We start from the raw sequence: 20,574 nt of genomic DNA on the forward strand, positions 1-20,574 counted from the left end.
TATATATATATATATATTTTTTTTTATATTCAACAGTAACATCACAGTAGCTTCATATACAATAAATCTTTTTTTTCTTTTTTCACATAATTTCATCTGCCTTTTGTATTCGTTCCACCACGCAAACGTGACACGGCGAGTCCCGAACGAGTTCGCTATTTTCCAAAGAGACAAAGAAAAATAGAAAAATAAGGATGAAAATTTAGCTAGCGGTACAGGTTGTCCAGCTGAGGAAGCAACGTTGCGTATATCACCACGACTGAAAGACGAACAGCGCGAACCTAGCACCGCAGATATTATTCGGATCCTCGTGTGCGTGTGTATATGCCTTCGTATATCCCCGTGTAATACACCGTGTTCGATTGTTCCGGATGAGAGGAATGCAGAGGACAGAGGCAATCCGAATGATATATGCCGGCTCGACAGCGAAGCACTGTGTTATGCGCTCGAGCCTAAAGCGAACAGGGAAAACGAAAAGGTTTCATGCCGATCTTAGGGTACGAATAATACCGAAGCGATCGGGGGCATCTTACGATCATATTAAAAATACCAACTTCGATTCCCTATGGGTATATTATATCTTATCTGAACCGATAAACGCATCGTAAACCGGATCGCAAACGCATCATTCAAACTCCATTATTTTTCTTGTTTCTTCACACTCATGGAACACACGCATATATATGTAAATATATACGTGTGTGCATACATATATCACACGCATACATGCATACATAAAAACACGCATACCAAATCATTATCAGTGTCTGTTGATTGTATTCGTGTTCCGCAGACACAACGAGAGTATCCGGGTACTTGAGAAACACTCGATGAACATTAGGCGAGGACTCGGATACCCCGAGAACGCTATTTTTACCGGACCTGTAAAATTGTGAGTATTACAATGAAAAAGAAAAAGAAAAAAGAAAAAATAAATTAAAGAAATGAAAGACGAATTTGAACGATACTCGACAAACATGTAACACGAATATTGAAATAAAGCAGTGAAAAATCGAAACTGTGAGTTGATTCTGTAAATTGATTTTAGTTCGTTTGGTAAATGGTGACTGTGTCGGTGTATCTGGAGAGAAAAATCGTTGAATGGCTTTTCCTTTGAAAATTTCCCTCGAGCACTCGATTGATCTTCGTTCGATTTACTCGATTATTGCACACTCGGGACCAGGGATCGCATATATGTAGATGTAGAAACCGGCGGATAGATTAATAACAACAATAACAACAACAACAATGACAGTGAGAGTCCATCGGCAAAAGTGGACAGCGAATTGTCTTTTTTAACAGTGACAGCGTTTAGAACGATGATGAGGACATTGACAGGCGACGGGGATATGCTTAACCCTTTCGCACTTTTATTTCCGATAATTTGCCTTTTCGTGTATTTGTGAAAAAATAAAAAGAGGGAAATTAATCGAGTACGTGATCGAAATCGAATTAACCCTGTGTAATCCATCGTTTAATCGCCTAGTGATATTTTAAAAATTTGACAAGCATCGAGAAAATGCGGTATTAAATTTCGTAGAAAATTGTATTTCGTGATAAATGTGATTAAACTCCGTAAAACAAAAAGTGGAGAAATGCAATGTAATAATGTATATTGTTTTTTAAAATTCCCTTTATAATTTAAATCGAAAGAAATATCGTAGAATGCATAAATACAAATGTAACTTTCGTCTAACGGTATATAAAATTTATAAGAAAAAATAGCCAAAAGGTAATCGTTAGTAATGTAACCATTTTTATGTTACTGGAAGAATTAACCGATTTGGCAAGTGAAAAAGTAATAAATTTAAATTTTGCTAAATTTTACTTAAATTCTGATAAGACGGCGCTAAAAAATTCACCGTTATCATTCATGGCTTGCTAGTGCATTTGAGTTGCATTATTGCAACGATTTACATTAGAGTACGGAGTTAATCAAAGTGACCTCTGAAATAAATTATTTATTATTCAGTGGCCAACAAATTTTTGTCGTTTAATGGTGTTAATCTTAATTATCAGGGAAAGTTATTATAAATATAAAAAGTTACGACTATACCAAGTGCTCTGACAATTAAATTTAAGATTTTTCAAAAAGTGGAGTTGATCGATTTGTGCAGTAAATGGCTCATATCGTCAAATTTTGGCACCTTGCAATTTTTTCCAAATTTTCCGTGACGATTATAAATAATAATCATACGTTGCGTACAGTAAATATAGTAATTGTTAATTATATTTATTATAAATTTATTCTTAATAAAAATATGCGGCTTTTATTAATATTTTAATTCGTGGAGAGGAAAATTAATATTCAGGTACTATGAGTGTCTTCGGTATTAAAATCTCGAGGATAAAATTCTTCTTACTATTTTTCACAAAAATATCTCTATTTTCCCTTCAGTGATATGGAAACTTTGTCATACCTTTTGCAAGTAATACGATGCATGATGGTTAACTGAAGTATCAATTCAACATCAGAACTACCGACCTGCACATGCTTGGTCAAATCTCTGCTCTTAAATTTTTAAAAATTTTCTATTTCTCTCGATTTCGCAATTTTTCTTATATATAATATATGTACAATTGTATATTCCAATATTTATTTCTTCTGGAATTCGAATACAGTATTATTAAAAACGTATACTTTCATATGATATATTAAACAAAATATTTTAAAATAAAATAAAATTTATATTCATGGAAAAATTAATAAACGCGATACCTGATGATTATTTGCAATAAAAAATTATACAATCAATTTTAATCAATCCTAAAATCCTAAAATTATCTATAGATTAACCCTTTGACTGTCACAGTGCAATCACGTGTTTCGCCACAGAATTTATTTTATTTTTATTATTTATTTAATTTCTCATTTTTACTATTCAAAGCATATAATAGCAAAATAATAATAAATCGGTGATATAAGACAACATTCTTACCCAATGGAGTCTTTATCTTATTAGCAGTCACAGGTGACCATGGTACCTTGGTAACGATTGACAGCGACAAATTAAAAATTTGTAATTGTTCAATGAGACACTTTTTATTTCAAAGCATCCTCTAATTAACGGCTATATTAAAAATGCACTAATTATAAATTTTCATTCAACATTTACAATCGTAAATAGTCCAAGCGTTCCATCAAGTCACCAATGTCGTCCCACGAGAAACCGTGACCGGTTATATGACCAACATGGCAGTCAAAGTGTCAACAAAAATTTAGAAACCAGTTATTAGCCCTTTGCACTCGAGAGGTGCCTTTCAGTCACCATTTGATAAAATTTCGAAGATCTATATTAATTAATATATCAAATTTAAAACAACGTAACAGTATGCGAGGTATCGAAATGAAATACGTGTTAATTATTATACAATTTCTTATTTACTGCTCAAAATAATATCGTCAGCTTTGTAGCAGAAGATTTTTGAACTCCTATTCTTCTTTAGTCAAGAAATGGTCGAGTGCAAAGGGTTAGAAAGCGTTCAGTTCGGTAGTTCAAGAATTAAAATATGACGAATTTTCCACCCCTATCTCGCGTGTAATTGAAGCAAACCCAAGGGAGGGTGTACGAAAATACTAGGACATTGATATGTATAGGATGAAAAATATTCTTGCATCGTGATTTCGACGCGAACGAAGCCATCGAGTGCAAAAGGGTTAAGAGAAGCCCGGTACCGCGGCATGCAGCCCCTATCGCGTGGTTCTCGCGCAGGGGTACACCATAAGCGTTCGCGTATCGTTGCAAACACAACCCTCTTGCGTGGTTCACGAGTGGAATTCCATGTGAACGGAATTCAAAACGCGGCACATTCGATACTCGCCGCAATCCGGCCACGTGGCGGTATCTTTGACACGATAATCCTCGTCTCTGTGTTGCATTAGTCGTGCATGTGTGTGTACGTGTTACGTGTGCGCGTGTGTGTATGTAATATATGTATATATATATTATATATATTTATATACGAATATATATATAGTCTCATTCATACTTATGGTTTCTCTCTGTGTTTCTTCGTATCTCTGTATCTCTCTTTCTCTCTTTTTCATTCCTTTTGTATGTGTACATTTACAGTTGAACAATAGTCGGCAATGGCTGGACAGAATCGCTTTCGATGAAATTACTTTTGTTTTCTTCTCTCTTTCATGCTTTGGCTATTCAGTTCCTTCGTCTATCGAGGTTCGAGCTGTTTCCTTTCCGCTTTTGTTCATTTATTATTTTAACCTCGCTCTTTCTCTCTTTTTGCTGTTTCTCTCTGTCTCGCGGAACAACGCAACTGGACTGTCATCGAGCGTGGAAAAAGAATTCGCTTTGTACATCATGTCGGATCGCAGATGACGTGGCATGCAGAGGCGTAATCTCAGTGCAGACTTTGAGAAAGTCTAGGGAATGTGAACTATTTAGGAAATCGAATAATTTAGCATAGCCCAATGAAAGAAAGAAGCAAAGAAAATAATTATATTCTGAAAATTTCTGATGAAGCTAAATTTATCAAAATTTTTGTGATCTGAAATTTGGAAAATCGAATAATTTAGCATAGCTCAATGAGTGTAAAGATAGTAATTATTATGTTCTGAACATTTTTGATAGGGGTGGATTTATCAAAATTTTTGTGATCTGAAATTTTGGAAATTTCAAATAATTCAATAATTTTTCAATTTTGGGATATTAAAAAATTCGTAAAATTATTTTACATTTTGACTGTCACGCACTTTTTATATGGTACACTATTATATGGGGGCCATTATTCTTTAATAACAATAATGAATAATTAAACAATATGGTGAAACAAAAATGGTGCAAATTTTTAAAATTCTATTCTAAATTCTCTATTTAGTTGCGTTGTTAAAATATTCAAAAATTGGTTAGATATAAATTGTTTTAAATTAAATGTAAATATAAATTTAAAAAATTAGTATCATTGCACACCGGGACCACCATGGTTCTCCCATTCAGGAGGCAAGCAGTGGTCACTGATGACCACCATAGCAGTCAACATGTTAAACTATCTTAGGATATAAAAAATTATTTAAAATAAAGAAATATAGAACGGTTGCAAATTTCTGTCGTTAATATGTTGGCTGTCATGGTGGTCATCAATGACCGGTGCTGGTCTCCTCAGCCATGGAGCCATGGTGGTCACCAATATCCAGCGATACTAATTTTTAAAATTTATATTTGTTTTATTCCAACCAATTTTTGAATATTTGAACAACGCAAAACAAATAAATTGAAAATTTCGAATAGCAAATATTAATAATTTGCATCATTCTTTTTTCCCTTTATTGTTTAATAATTCGTCATTATATTCTAAGAATAATGGAAATTTTATTGTGGCCCTCTGAGTATACTATATAAAAAGTACATGACAATCAAAGTATTAAGAGTGATGAAATCTGTTCAGAGCAGAATTCGAAATGACATGCATTTATCAACATGTCAATAAAAATAATTGCTCTTCAATTATAATAAAATTAGTCGATTTTAACGTAACTCTTAATTCATAATTATTAAAACTTAAAACGATTATAATATAATATAAAAACTTATAAAATAATATAAAATATTTATATAATTAAGAATTAGAAATTCAGATACGTGTTCTTCATATGAAATGACTTATGTTCGTTACCAAATCGTGGAAAAATATGAAAATTGGGCGAATTTGTACTGGATTACGCCTCGAAATTCGCACCACGTAACGACGAATGAACTCTGGTGTTCGAAGAAGCACCAGACGCAGTGCTTTAATAAATCGGCACACTGCGATCAATCGATTACACTTCGACCACACACTAAAACATCTACGCTTACACACTGAGTTAGCAGAATTTCGAGCTACGCGAGGTCCACGATCTCCCCTTTCTCTTCTTTCAAAAAATTTCGTATTTCATCTCATCGTGGACACGACTTGTCGCGGAAAATCTGCTATTGTTCGCACTTACGAAGATGAACGACAACGTGAGAGCATAGCGACGTTTAGAGTCGTGGACGTTGATCGTGCCGCCCCGGGATCACCGATCTATCCATTACTCTTCCGTTTTATCAGCGATGATCTACTAATTACGCAGGCCCACGTGGCGAACAACGAGCTGTGAGTAACGAGGTGTGGAATTTCTCTCGAATATGGAAGGACAGGCAGCGTTTCGATTGCATCGACCAGCGACTCGTGTACAGTGATTCACGTGTATCGACCAGCGACTGATTATCGACCTCGGATTAAGCATGTGTCACGCAACTTTCCACGGGTTTACGCTAGGTTATTGTACATACAGTTTATTCATTCATAGCGACACGTAGTGGGACATTTATTTGGCAAACGAAGAACCACGTGGTGCCACGTCGTTGCAGATCATCGCTGGAGTGACAATTACAGCACGATCTTTCGTTGCGAATTTGTTAAATCATTAAATTATCCGTACGATAATTCGGTTTTCCTTAACCCTTTGCCGACGAGAGATAAAGATAACGATGCACAGAGTATGTAATAAACGATTAAAAATATTACATCGAAGCGAAGCTTCTTAATATTAACAGAATATTAACAGCGATGTTGAAAATGTTAAAATAATTATTTCGCTGTAATTCGAGTGGCTTTCATTTCGAAAAAATAAAACAATTTCCATGTATATTGCGGTATTCATCCCTAAAGGGTTAAATTAAAAATTTTATAATGTAATTCTTGTTACATTAATTTGCTAAATTCATACCGGAATTACCTATCAAAATAAACAAGTGTATTGAACTATCTCGAATTATAATATTATAATAATATATTAATAATGATAATAATTATATTATATATTATATATTATAATAATATTGAACTATTTCTATTTCGATATGAGTCAACGTTAATTTCACCAAAAGCAGGTACAAGTTAGTAGTTGGCAGTTGTAAAAATAACAAGTAGTCCTTTTAGTGAGTAAGCGAATAAACTTAGAATTAGAAATTGCAGGATTTAATTTGAATTTTATAAAATCAATGTTTGCTCGCGATTGTCGGAAAGAGTAAATAATGTTGATGAAACGGTGGATTCTTACTCAGATCGAGATTACTAACGAAGATCGGAACGTGCACGCGGGAAAAATGGCGGCAGATCATCGTCCACATTCGACACGATTTCTTTACAAACGTTCACGTTTACAACGACACGTGTTGTTATATGTATATATATAATACTTTTTTTTTTCTTTTTTTCTTTTCTTCTTTTAGCTTGTTTTACAGCTACACATACGGTTGCATATTTAGTTAGCTTATTTTAATTATTAACTCTCTCTCTCTCTCTCTCACTCTCTCTCACTCTCCAGTATCTCGCGACTCAGCTCGTACACTGCACGTCACGTGTATTTGTACCTCTCTGTATTCTCTACTATTCTGTAAAAATATTACAAAGGGCCCTCTTCTCTACCACGTGCTCCCGCTCAAAACTCCAACTCTCTGACCCTTTCACTGCCACGCCGGAGTCACGTGTTCCGCTCAGGACGCCATTTTACTATTTTCATTCTTCAAAGCATATAATGGCAAAATAATAACAAATCGGTGATATAACACAACATTCTTACCCAACGGAGCGTTTATCTCATTGATAGTCACGTATGACCACCGTGGTAACGGTTGACAGTCTACTAACTGTCAATTTTCATTCAACTTTCACAATCGGAAGTAGCTTAAACGCTCCGGTCAACAAATGACCACCGTGGCGTCACGGGAGAAACCGCGACCGGTTATATGGCCATCGTGGCGCCACCGGAGAAACCGTAACCGGTTATATGGCCATCGCGGTGTCACCGGAGAAACCGCGACCGGTTATATGACCACCGTGCCGCCGCGGGAGAAACCGTGACCGGTTATACGACCACCGTGGCGTCGCGGGAGAAACCGTGACCGGATATATGGCTACCATGACCGGTTATATGGCCACTGTGGCCGGTTATATGACCACCCTGACCGGTTATATGGCCAACGTGGCAGCGAAAGTGGTGACCAATCATTCAGACTTTCCAATTCACGGAATCATTCGACGTGGCCGCAACGTCACGAAGATAGTCTCAGTGTTTTGGTTTCGCGCGCGAAAAGAAGGATCTACTTTCGTCCAGCCGCTTGCCTGAACAATAAGACACTTAACAGTTGGACGATCCCCTAAATTCGGGAATCGACGAGTGATTTTCCCCTTCACCTTTGCTACCTTTCTCTTCTCTCTCTGCCCGGTTTCTTTGAACAATCGTGTCTCCGTTTCTTGCGTGTGTAACAAACAGAATAACACGCGAGGGAGGGACCGGAAATGCGTCGTGATCGTGTAAAAAATATCTCTTTATATTCTTGGAACCTACGAGAGGAGTTGCGCCGAGGACGATCGAGAAGCGAGAGCGAAAGCGAAACGGGGACAGAGTCAGGGGGACGAAAATCAGCCTCTTCAGCGTGCTTCTCGAAATCACGCCTTTGTTTCTTCGTTTCGTACATATATATATATATATATTTCTTCTTTCGTGTTCGTGTGTGTGTATGTGTATGCGTGTGTGTGTGTTGCTCCTTTACTCGTCTTTACGCGTTTCACCGGTGAAAATGCAGTCAATGAAACTCGGGAACCAGGCTAGGCTAAATTATCGAACGATCGTTTTGCGAAAGAAGAGTTCCTTTTAACGTGTCACGCAGTGTACGTGTGTGTGTGTGTGTGTGTGTGTGAGATTTCCAAGTGAGTAAATGTACCGATTCGTATCACGGTCTATGAATATACGTGAATGGTTAACAGCGACACGGATGCTTCCTTTTCTCGTCGCTATTCTCGATTGATGCGTGATGATTTAAAAAACCAGAGATCTCCTCTCTTTTTATTTTTCTTAATATTTCTTTTTAATTCTCGTATATGTATTTATCCTTGTATACGTGACCAGCCTGTTCCCGTGAATTTTAGAATATCTGCCTTAGAGTATTTGAAGATACAAAAACTACGATAGAAAACAGAACAGACTTCGAATATCTTATTTTTTTTTTTTTTTTTCGTTTTCTTCATATTTTTTTTTTTTCTCTTTTTTGGTTTCAGCTTCGTCTTTATGCTTCGTCTTCGTTTAAATTTCACACTCAACATCAACGTTGTATTTTTTTTGGTTTCTTGTATATTAATACTATTATTATTCCTCTTAACGTTATTTATTAGTATTTATTGTTACCATTAGCGTCACTCTTGTACGTACATATATACACACACAGGTTTATGTACGTATACATACAATGAAATTCACTCGAGCTTACCAAGTAGTTAATCGTTATATCGTATTATCGGTATTTTCCCCTTTCTCGATACTTTTTTTCTTTTTTTTTTTTCATTTTTCGTTTGCGATTTTCTTTTTTTATGATACAGATTGTCATGGTCGGCGTCGCGATGCCGTTGAATTTCTACGCGTTCCCCACGAACCCCGGGGGCTGTTCGTTCGAAAAATTGTATCCTTTTTCTATTTTCCCTCGGTTTGACAAAAATGGCAATTTGTGCCGTTGGCTGTGTTACTTTCAACGTCGTTCCATCGTTTCTCTTCTTTCTCTCGTTTAACTATATGAAATTTGTGCAGTTTGCTTGCTTCGCGTCATTTCAGACTCCATTTTCTCCTTCAGTCAACGAGATCTTCTTCATCTCCTTTCCTGCCTCGAGCTCCTCGTGTTCAGCGAGTCGTACTATTCTTCTCGCCCATATTTTTGAGAAAAATAAATTTATTCCTTCCTTTAAAGAGTTCTCAAGTCTGTGGTTTGTCTCGTCTTGGATTCAGTTTCATCCAATTTCTAGCAATCTGTCTATCAATCATGCGGATCTATAGTTGACAGTGTCTACAGTTGACAACAGTGTCAGAGATCTTGGCGTGATCATCGTCGTGAAGTTTGGATTAAGGTGGTTATCATCGACAATGAATTCCTGAATGAAGTATTCCCTTTGTTGGTTAAGATCACCCTTATTTGTGCTGGCGAACTTGTAGTCAACTCTGCTCAGGTACGCGTTTCATCCGTGCTTATAAGGGTGAAAGTAAGAGCTGCTTGTAATGGTACACTACGCACGATAGTTCCTTACAAGCCGCAGTCGAAACTCTCCTGGTTCTGCACTTTCTTTTGATAAGCCTCCAAGTAGCTGTCAACGTTCCTGTAGATCCCTGAGTTCGCCTGGTATACCAGTGTTTCGAGGATCCTCTCGTTTTTGATCGCCTTTGATGGCAGCACGATCTGGAAGATACGTCGGAAAATTAGTTTTGTTTATTAGTTAACACGTTAATTGACACGTTAGGTCCCCAGGGACGGCGCTAGGCTTTCCGTTCGGGCCCAGACTAGGACCAAAAGGTGCTAACTTTTGGTGTTAAATTCTTCGCCATCTTTGGACCTAACGTTTGGGAATTTCTGTTATAATAATTGATACGGTATCATACGATTGATACGATTCATAATTTATTTTTCTGAAATAAAAATCGGCATTGAATAATACTATGCATAGGTCATTGACCGATTTGTAATTTCTTTTTCCGAAATAAAAATCGGCATCGTATAATACGATGCATAGTTTATAATTTATTTTCACGAAATAAAACTCGGTATCGAATAATACGATGCATAATTTATAATTTATTTTTCCGAAATAAAAATCGGCATCGAATAATACGATGCATAGTTTATAATCTATTTTTCCAAAATAAAAATCGGCATCGTATAATACGATACATAGTTTATAATTTATTTTCCCGAAATAAAAATCGGCATTGTATAATACGATACACAGTTTATAATTTATTGTCCCGAAATAAAAATCGGCATCGTATAATACGATGCATAAGTCACTGACCGGTTTATAATTTAGTTTTCTGAAATAAAAATCGGTATCGTATAATACGATGCATAGTTTATAATTTATTTTCCCGAAATAAAAATCGGCATCGTATAATACGATGCATAAGTCACTGACCGGTATATAATTTATTTTTCTGAAATAAAAATCGGTATCGTATAATACGATGCATAAGTCACTGACCGGTTTATAATTTATTTTTCTGAAATAAAAATCGGTATTGCATAATACGATGCATAGGTCATTGACCGCTTTATAATTTATTTTTCTGAAATAAAAACCGACATCGTATAGTACGATGCATAGTTTATAATTTATTTTTCCGAAATAAAAATCGGCATCGTATAATACGCTGCGTAGTTTATAATTTATTTTCACGAAATAAAAATCGGCATCGTATAATACGATGCATAGTTTATAATTTATTTTTCCGAAATAAAAATCGGCATCGTATAATACGCTGCGTAGTTTATAATTTATTTTCACGAAATAAAAATCGGCATCGTATAATACGATGTATAGGTCATTGACCGCTTTATAATTTATTTTTCCGAAATAAAAATCGACATTGGCCAATTCGCGATTTCTTTCCACGAAATAGCATCCTACACTAGTTTAACCCATTAACAGTTTATCCTGCATCAGTCACAAGCAGAGCGTCAAGTACTCTACACGAACTAACTAGATAACTAGCAAGTTACATATAAAACCTCTTTTTTAACATTTTCTATTACACACTGAAGTGTTTTCGAACATCAAAACACTGGACATGTTTCTGACCTGAATTCGTAATTTTATCACACTGTGAAAGAGTTAAAAATCGTTTTAAAAATCGAACTATAAATAAAATCGATGGATTCCTGTTTTCTCTCACCCTGATAAGTTCCTGAGGCGTTATCTTGTGCAGCTTCAGGTCTTTGCTGAGCCTCTCCATGATACACTTGAACTCGACCTCCGGGTCCACCTTGGTCGACTTTCTATCTTTGATTCTATTATTCGCCCATTCCATCATCGCCTCGAACTTCCTAATCTCGCCCACTTCGAGACTTCTGCACATGATCATCTGGACCATCGACTCGCTCAGTCTGAGAAAATCAGGATTCCGGAACAGCTGGCAGGCTCTGGTCTCGATGAACGCCAGGATCATGTTGACCAGCTCCGAGGCGGACGTGTAACGCCAGCAATAGTTCTCCAACGCGGACAGCATCACGCACACGATCTCGACGCGCAGGTACTGCTTCGCATGGCGGAAGCACGCCTGCAAAAGATCCGGCAGATCGTAGTGCTCCGCGGCGCAGATCAGGCCTGGTATGTTGCTGCACGTCAGACGACAGGAGCCTGTCTGCAGGTAGATCAGCAGGATCTTGAATGTCATCGGGTCGAACTCGATGATGTCGAACTGCGTGACAAAGGAAAATAGTGAGTAGAAAGAAAATTATTGGTACATGTATATGTATGATGATTTTTATGTAGAGAGAATTGCAAATGCTTTTGAAAATATTTCTTATTAATAATTTTATTATTTTCGAGACAGGAAAATAATTTTCTACCATTTTTTATTTCGTTTTTGACACGAATTTGAATTATAGTTAATTGGTACTACAATTTCTTGTGCATAAACTTTACACGTTACAATTTATCAAGGAGGAATTGGGAAATATATACATTACACATACCAATTTTATCGCTATTAAGGTAATTAACGGTGTAATAATAATATCAAAAATTAATGTCGATACGAGTATCGAATTAGAATAGGAATAACCTCTCCAAATTATCATCGCGTAACATGGCTGTATGTACCAACAGAGAATTATAATTTATACCTACAGAAGCAGGGGATTTTATAGTTTAAAATGGCGTTTGTTTCACTTCGATACCTCTTTTAGTTTCGGAGATATTCAAATTTAAGCGTGAGTGGAATTTCGAGTATTTCGTTCTCGCTGTCTCGCTCGCTCAGTCGGATCTCTCGCTCGCACACTCGGACCTCTCGCTCGCACAGTCGGTCCTCGCTCGCTCGCACGTGATGACCTACTCCACGTGCGTCACGTGTCAGTGGTCAGTGCCGGCCGCTGAGTCAGCGTTTTTTTTTACTATTACTACGCGCGACGTACGCGATTCTAGGAAAATAAGTGGGTCACGACGTTTCTAAGAATTCCAATCGCCATTCAGTTTTCCGAGACGCTATATCACACGCGATATCTCGGGAGTGGATTGAGATATCGAATTGAAACAAAATGGGTGTGACTGGGTGTATCGTTCTCTATCTCGCGAGTGCTTCTATTTTTAAATTTAATAGCTTTTCTTTTTTAGTTAAGTGTGTGCAATGTTCATATCACAGTAGTGTGTATTTAAAAAAAGATAAGAATTATATGGGGATAATATAGAGAATAAAGATTTTTCGTTTTTGGAAATGTCTATCTGTAAGACATTTAAACGAATTATAACAAAGCGATAAACACTACTAAGAATAATTTTATCATTCCAAAATTTATTAATACGAAATTCGTAATTAAAGAAAGTAGGAAATAAAAAACATTTATTATACTAATCTCAATTTTTGTAATGAACGATGTTTCATTTTCTCACGTGACAGGTACTCAGGGTTAGTCGGAAATTAATTCTCCAGGCGAGTATACTCGTCAAACATTATTAAATATTTAAACAGGCAGGAAAATAATATTTTTTTAGTTTAATAATAAAATAGTGATTTTTTGAAATGTATTATTTACACAGAATAATTTCTATTAAATTTCATGTAAATAGGAATAAACATATGTAACACGTGTCGCAGTATCAACAATGAAACGTGACTGAATGCACGAGAGTATGCATACATTTACCTCTGTCTGCGCCAACTTTGCCCTGTCAACCTTCTGCGCATCCGCGCACACGCTGAGTCTTGGCACCGGTAACTGTTGAGCAGCTTTCTCCTTTTCTTTCGCCTCTTTGTCTAAAATTCGAAATTGCACAGAATTAATGAACATTATCCTTTCGAAAAATCGCTTAAAGACCTTGGAATAACCATAAGAGATTAAATATAGTAAGCCACAGTGCAATCTGTACATTTTTGCCCACTCATCTTCTACTTAGGGGTTATATATTAAACTACGCTTACTGTGGGGCACCCTGTATATTTAACTACTCATTATAGGTCACTAGTACCAGTCACTGGAACACGATTTGCCCAGTCATCTTCCACTTAGGAATTATTATATATTAAACGTCAATTACCATGGGGCATTGAACTACTCATTACTGGTCACTAGTACCACTGTAAAGCCACTAGAATACTGTCACTGCCCCAGGACCGAACATTCCAAATTAAGTGGAGCACTGTTTCCTGTACTTATCGCCAGCATCGCTATAACCGAAAATCGCATTTAACCAGTTAGCTGTGGAGCCCCCTTTTGGCAGTGCGCACCTATATGCATCACGAAAATCGAGCGATGACGAGTATACTCGTCGATCACAGAGTAAGTATCGCTGTTAAAATATTGGATCAAAAAGATGAGTTTATTTTATAAAATTGACAATTTTATTACTAATATTTACTTATTTGGTTAACATCTATTCTCTTATTGGTTAGTTTTTATGGATATCTATGAATTTTAGCGACCGTCAAAAAATAGCTAGGTAACTTCGGGCCAGCAGCCATCAATGGGCTCAGCGCCTGGTCAGCGTCACGCATTTGTCCCATGGCGAACCATCCCTGAAGGAACCCTATCATAAATCAGCTTTCCGACTTTTGCTTTTGCCCCTTTTACGCTGACATCTAAAAAACGTTATCATCGCGCATAAATAAATTCGTTATGCGAACTGATAAGCTGTTTTAGCCGGTGCATACAGGGACGCACGAGTTCATCTCAAATTATTCATATTTTTTATTTGTTTGTTTTATTTCAGCCCGGCCTCAAAATATTTTAACATCTTAAAATTTGAGAATACTTTTTATTTTTCACAAAAATTACAATTCAAATAGCCAATGGTCGCTACTTTTTACGCATGACGAGTATACTCGTCGTGACACAACATCCTGCCACTTGTCCATGACGAGTGTACTCGTCAAGCACAGCTAACTGGTTAATAGAACTAGACCTGGTTAGGTGTGAACTAAGTAGTTATGATGTGCGACTGCGGACGCATATATGCGTTTTTCAGCCATAGCAACATTTATGAGTCCCTCGGCCCCAGCAGTTGTTTTCATCTAACACATATCTGAGTTCTTTGGCCACACTGATAGTTCCTGCCTATATACGACTATCACCCACAAAGGGTAATTTAACCTCTTGACTACGACAGATTTTGATACGTAGCGGCTATACCATACGGCAAGAATTGAGATACGATGTGCGCCATTTCTGTGAAAACAAGCGTCCTCCGTGTCAGAAAGCTAAACTACGCAGAGCGCCTATAGGCGCTCCCTGTGTCACAAACGCAAAATTTCTAGGTGCCCATAGGCGTCCTCCATGTCACAATCGCAAAATTTCTAAGCACCCATAGGCGCTCTCCGTGTCACAAACGCAAAATTTCTAAGCATCCATAGGCATCCTTCGTGTCACAAACGCAAAATTTCTAAGTATCCATAGGCATCCTTCGTGTCACAAACGCAAAATTTCTAAACGCCTGTAGGTATCCTTCGCGTCACGAACGCAAAATTTTTAGGCGCCCATGGGCGCCCTCCATGTCACAATCGCAAAATTTCTAAGCACCCATAGGCGCTCTCCGTGTCACAAACGCAAAATTTTTAAGCGCCTATAGACATCTTTCGTGTCACAAACGCAAAATTTCTAAGCGCCCATAGACCCCCACAGTAGTCAAGGGGTTAAAGAAGGCCGTATCCCAGCAACGTGGTCGCATCCGCCTAAACGGGCCTTACAACCCTGTGAAACTCCCAACGTGAGAATTGCACTGTTCGTGACGCAACGAATACGATACCAAAATTTCCAATCTAAAATTTATAAATTTTCCAACAGTATACCAAAAATACCCATATTTCTAATCTCTCCCACCCTATAAATTCGCTCACAATTCAATAATCGAAGAACCATCCCATAGACTCTATCACACCCCGTACATAGCTTCGATACGTACTGCTGCAATCCTGTGAGCTGGCCCAACGTTTCTTGTCCTCGGTCTGCAAGGTGTTCCCATTGCCGTGCTTCTTTATGCTCCTGCCCCAGCCTGTGGTGATCGTGCTAAGCCTCGAGAACGCCCGCTTCATCATCGGCGACGAGGGCACGCTTTTAGGTCTAAACAAGTCAGAGCCAGTATCTCACAGAAACCGCAGAGCGGCACCTCGGGGTATGGAGGGGAAATTCTTCGTGGAAGAAGAATCTTCGACCGGAATAGCGGAACACGGGACCTCGGTTCGGCCGGAGTATCAGGGGCGGGAGGTTACCAGAGGGTGACACGGGTTCAAGTAGACGTTCCGATAGAATCGAATAATAGAATAATAAAAACAATACGAGACAACGACGAAAGCTCGTCTTTCTTCGCTCGCAAAAATTTGCCACGTTCGATGCGATATAGATAAACCGAACAAACACAGGGTACCAAGAGCTTACGATCACGATCACTCCGAGGATTCGTCACGAACACGTGTTGGTCGAGATCACTGCATGCCGATAACCAGATTCGGTGAATAAAGAATTAGGTGAGGACCGAGAATTCGGCAGAAGGCATACAGAGTGGCAGCCGTGTGAACAGAGGAAGAAAGAAGTGAAAGGAGAGAAAGGTAGAGGTGGGTTTCTTCGAATAAAAATTTCGAATTCCTCTTTTTTTTTTTTTCTTGCTCATTGCATGATCTCGAAACTCGAACGAAGCGATAGATGAGAGATTAATGGGAAAAAGAATCGATTCTTTGAAAGACGTGTTTTTTTAATTTTTAATAGTTATATTTAAAGAGATTGATAGATTAGATTAGGGAGATTAGAGCAAGAATCTGGATTAGATATTTTGCTTTGCGTTTTTTGAAACTATAGTGAGGAATGATAACACTCGTGTTTCAAGTGTTACACTCCTCTTTTGCGACTGAAAATTTTTGAAATGCGTATTAAAAATAGTGAAAGTGAAAATATAGAAGAAAGTTTGAATGTTAGTATTTATTTTGAAATAAAAATCTAAATTAACTACTTTTGTGTTCAGATATTTTTCTATTCGTGTTTTGTTTAGCTATGGTTAGTAAAAATACGTGCAAAAATTATTTTGAGATGTGACAAAATCAAAGCTATGTTTCGAATTTTGTGAATTTCGAAATTCGAAACAGGGGTGTGTTTTTGGAGATCCAAAAATCTCGAAGGAACACAGTTATTTCGATAAATCAAGCTTATATAAATTTATTTTTAATTTATATAAATTATTATATTTTAATAAAATAAATTTAACACGATATCAGTATATACGTATATTTAATCCTGGATAGCAATTTTTCATAAATTTCCTTGTTCCATACTATGAATTTAATATTCAAAAATAAATATCTTTAATTTCCTGCAAACTGGATAGAAATTCACTTGCAAACTCGTAATGAAGCTACTCTATATAGTATTAAGATTAGTAAAATTTATTGTTACTTATAATTACATACCCTGTTTCGAAAATTTTGAGAATTTCGAAATCTTGGAAATTCGAAATAAGGGTGTATTTATACCTGTGGAGACCCAAAAATCTCAAAAGAACAAAGTTATTTCAATAAATATTTAATTCATATAAATTATTTTATTTTAATAAAATAAATTGAGCACGATATCAGTATATATGTATATTTAATATTGCATAGCAATTTTTCATCAATTTCCTCGTTCCATACTACTGATTTAATATTCAAAAATAAATATTTTTAATTTTTTGCAAACTGGATAAAAATTCACTAGAGAATTTCGAAATCTTGTAAATTCGAGTTTCGAGAATTGAAAAATCAGCTTCGAAACCACCTCCAGCAGTAACGAAAGGAAACGAAGGAGAAAATAAAAGGATATATATAAAATTCGACACGATCTTCAATTAGCTTGGCTTATAGTGTGATACTTCGAATTACTCTTGCAGTGCTTCTCTTTTAATTTGTAAATTTCGTTATAGTAAAACATGCTACACAAGTAGTCATTCAAGAAACAAGAAAATAGTGAATAAGACACCGGACTTCAAACTATGTTGCATCACAAATTACCACTCGACTTATACGGTAGAAATCTTTGTCAAAGTGAGATATACTTATAATCGCATGCGGTGCTGTGTGTATACCGTGTTCTGTATGTCTATGTGTGTGTGAGGATAGGAGACATGGAAGTGCCGTAAAAATACACATAATTACGATTAAATTAATATATATATTAAATATATATATGATATATAAATATGTATATAATATACATTCGACAACGACACCAAAGGCAAGTTCAATCTTTTTTTTAATTGCCAAATAAATCCAGTTATATCTTTCACTCGCAATTTTATTTCGTTTATATTAACCCATTTTTCTGCAATTATTGCACGACGAATTAAAATGAAAAATCAAATTTTTTCGTATCAATAATAATTTTTATAATCTTATTCTTAGAAAAATAAAAATATAGTAAAAATTCTTAATTATTAAATATATATTATTTAATTCTCAATTGCATAATAAAATTACTGCAAAAGGGATTTTGAAAATCAAAGTTTTTCGTACCAATAGTAACTTTTACACTTTCATTCTTAGAAAAATATAAATATAATAAAAATTTTTAATTGCTAAATACAATTTATTTAATTTCCAATTACAAGAATAATTTTTACACTTTTATTCTTAGAGAAATAAAAATGTAGTAAAAATTCTTAATTACTAAGTATAAATTATTTAATTTCCAATTGCATAATAAAATTACTGCAAAAAGGATCTTGAAAATGAAAGTTTTTCGTACCAATAGTAATAGTAATATATTTTTATTCTCAGAAAAATAAAAATATAATAAAAATTCTTAATTGCTAAATATAAATTATTTAATTCTCAATTGCATAATAAAATTACTACAAAATTGATCTTGATTAAATAAATCTAGGGAAAAAATGGAAAGATGACGATTATAAATTCATCATTTTATGAATAGGACGATATCTATAGTACATCAGAGAGGAAGATTCTCTAAGTAATTGAATGAAAATGGGTTAATACATTGTACGAGACGTATTTCAATATTATTTAAATAAGCGAATCTATGTGATTTCATTTCTGCATCGAATATAAACTGGACTTTTGAAGATAAAAATGCATAATCCTGATTAACAGAAGTAATTTGCGAGATACAAACCTTGGACTCTCCACGTCAGGTACTTGAAGGAAGTTGGAGCTTCGTGGTTTCTGAGGGCTCAATGCGGGCACTGGTCTGGCGAGTAACTCAGCGACTGGTGCCTGTGGACTTCCGAATCCTGCCTGAATTCCGTACAGCATCTCTTGAAATACTCTACAAAATTTTATGAGTCAGACATCTTTCTAACAAGTTTCTTAACGTCATTTGCCCGAAATTCAATTTTGTATTCGTCAAACATTTATCATCATTTGATGTATGAAATGATTTTTCATAATTCTATTGCATGAATTAACCACAGTAAAATAAATAATAAAATAAAATAGATCTTTTGTACGGGTCAAAAATACCAAAATATTGTAAATTAGTAAATATATCCATTGAATTAATTCTGTTCTGTACATTGAAAATAATAAAATTAATAGTAGAAAATTCTATGTTACGGATTGGGATAGAGAAATTAATTAATCATAAAAGGGGATAGTAGAATAATTCTATCTCATAAATTAAACGTAGTAAAATAAATTTCTTGTACAGATTAAAAATACTGAAGTATAAATTAATAAAAATAAATATTAAAATAATTCTCTGTCATAGATTGTGATAATAAAATTAATAAATCAAAATAGGGATAGTAGGATAGTTCTGTCCAATAAATTAAATGCAGTAAAATACATCTCAAAAATACTCAAATACTGTAAATTAATAAAAATATGCATTGAAGTAATTTTGTTCCATAAATTGCAAATAATAAAATTAACATTACAAAATTCTATGTTATAAATTGCGATAAGGAAATTAATTAATCATAAAAGGGGATGGTAGAATAATTCTATCCCATAAATTAAACGTAGTAAAATAAATTTCTAGTACAGATAGAAAATACTGAAACATTATAAATTAATAAAAATAAATATTAAAATAATACTCTATCGCAGATTGTGATAATAAAATTAATAAATTAAAATAGAGATAATAGGATAGTTCTATCCCATAAATTAAATATATTAAAATAAATACTAAAATAATTTTCTTGCATAAAACAAGGGAATGGAATATCGTTTCTTTTTCCAAAATCATAGAAAATTATCCATATTCCATTACTCGTCGAATATCTCTTCAAAATTAACATGAACTGGTTCTAAGTCACTTAAATCAAACATAAACCAGTCTTCTGATGAATCACCTGCTTCTGACAGCCAAGATTGCCCTAACACCGAAGAATCTAACTTTCTGCTTCTGTGGACCGTGTACCAAGAAAGAAACGTCGAACAGACTCGTGTTCAACGTGCTCTCTTCCTGATTATTCAAGAATACTTTGGTGAAGTCCTTGGCGAGTTGATCAAGGTCCTCGAATTCATCCCTGACCGAGTCCAAGAGCGGCGAAGATGGTCTCATATGGCCAATCGGCCTCCAAGAGCCTCGTCTGAAGAAACAAATCCCATTTTCATCGATTCGCACATCGTTTCAA

The 20,574-nt window shown here is 35.6% G+C and overlaps 1 protein-coding gene across 1 annotated transcript in view; it reads right to left on the reverse strand.

Moving 5' to 3' along the window:
- Positions 1-9,466: 9,466 nt before the first annotated feature.
- Positions 9,467-20,574, reverse strand: part of rsh (Rap GTPase activating protein radish) — an 86,655-nt gene continuing 75,547 nt past the window's right edge. The window contains 6 exon segments of the mRNA XM_017901112.1: positions 9,467-10,205; positions 11,693-12,217; positions 13,662-13,771; positions 15,913-16,070; positions 19,107-19,259; positions 20,290-20,529. Coding sequence (XP_017756601.1) covers positions 10,053-10,205; positions 11,693-12,217; positions 13,662-13,771; positions 15,913-16,070; positions 19,107-19,259; positions 20,290-20,529 — 1,339 coding nt within the window. The 3' untranslated portion in view covers positions 9,467-10,052.

The sequence above is a fragment of the Eufriesea mexicana genome, unplaced genomic scaffold (genome assembly GCF_001483705.2).
Source record: "Eufriesea mexicana isolate 0111107269 unplaced genomic scaffold, ASM148370v2 scaffold1477, whole genome shotgun sequence".
NCBI classification, from domain to species: Eukaryota; Metazoa; Arthropoda; class Insecta; order Hymenoptera; family Apidae; genus Eufriesea; species Eufriesea mexicana.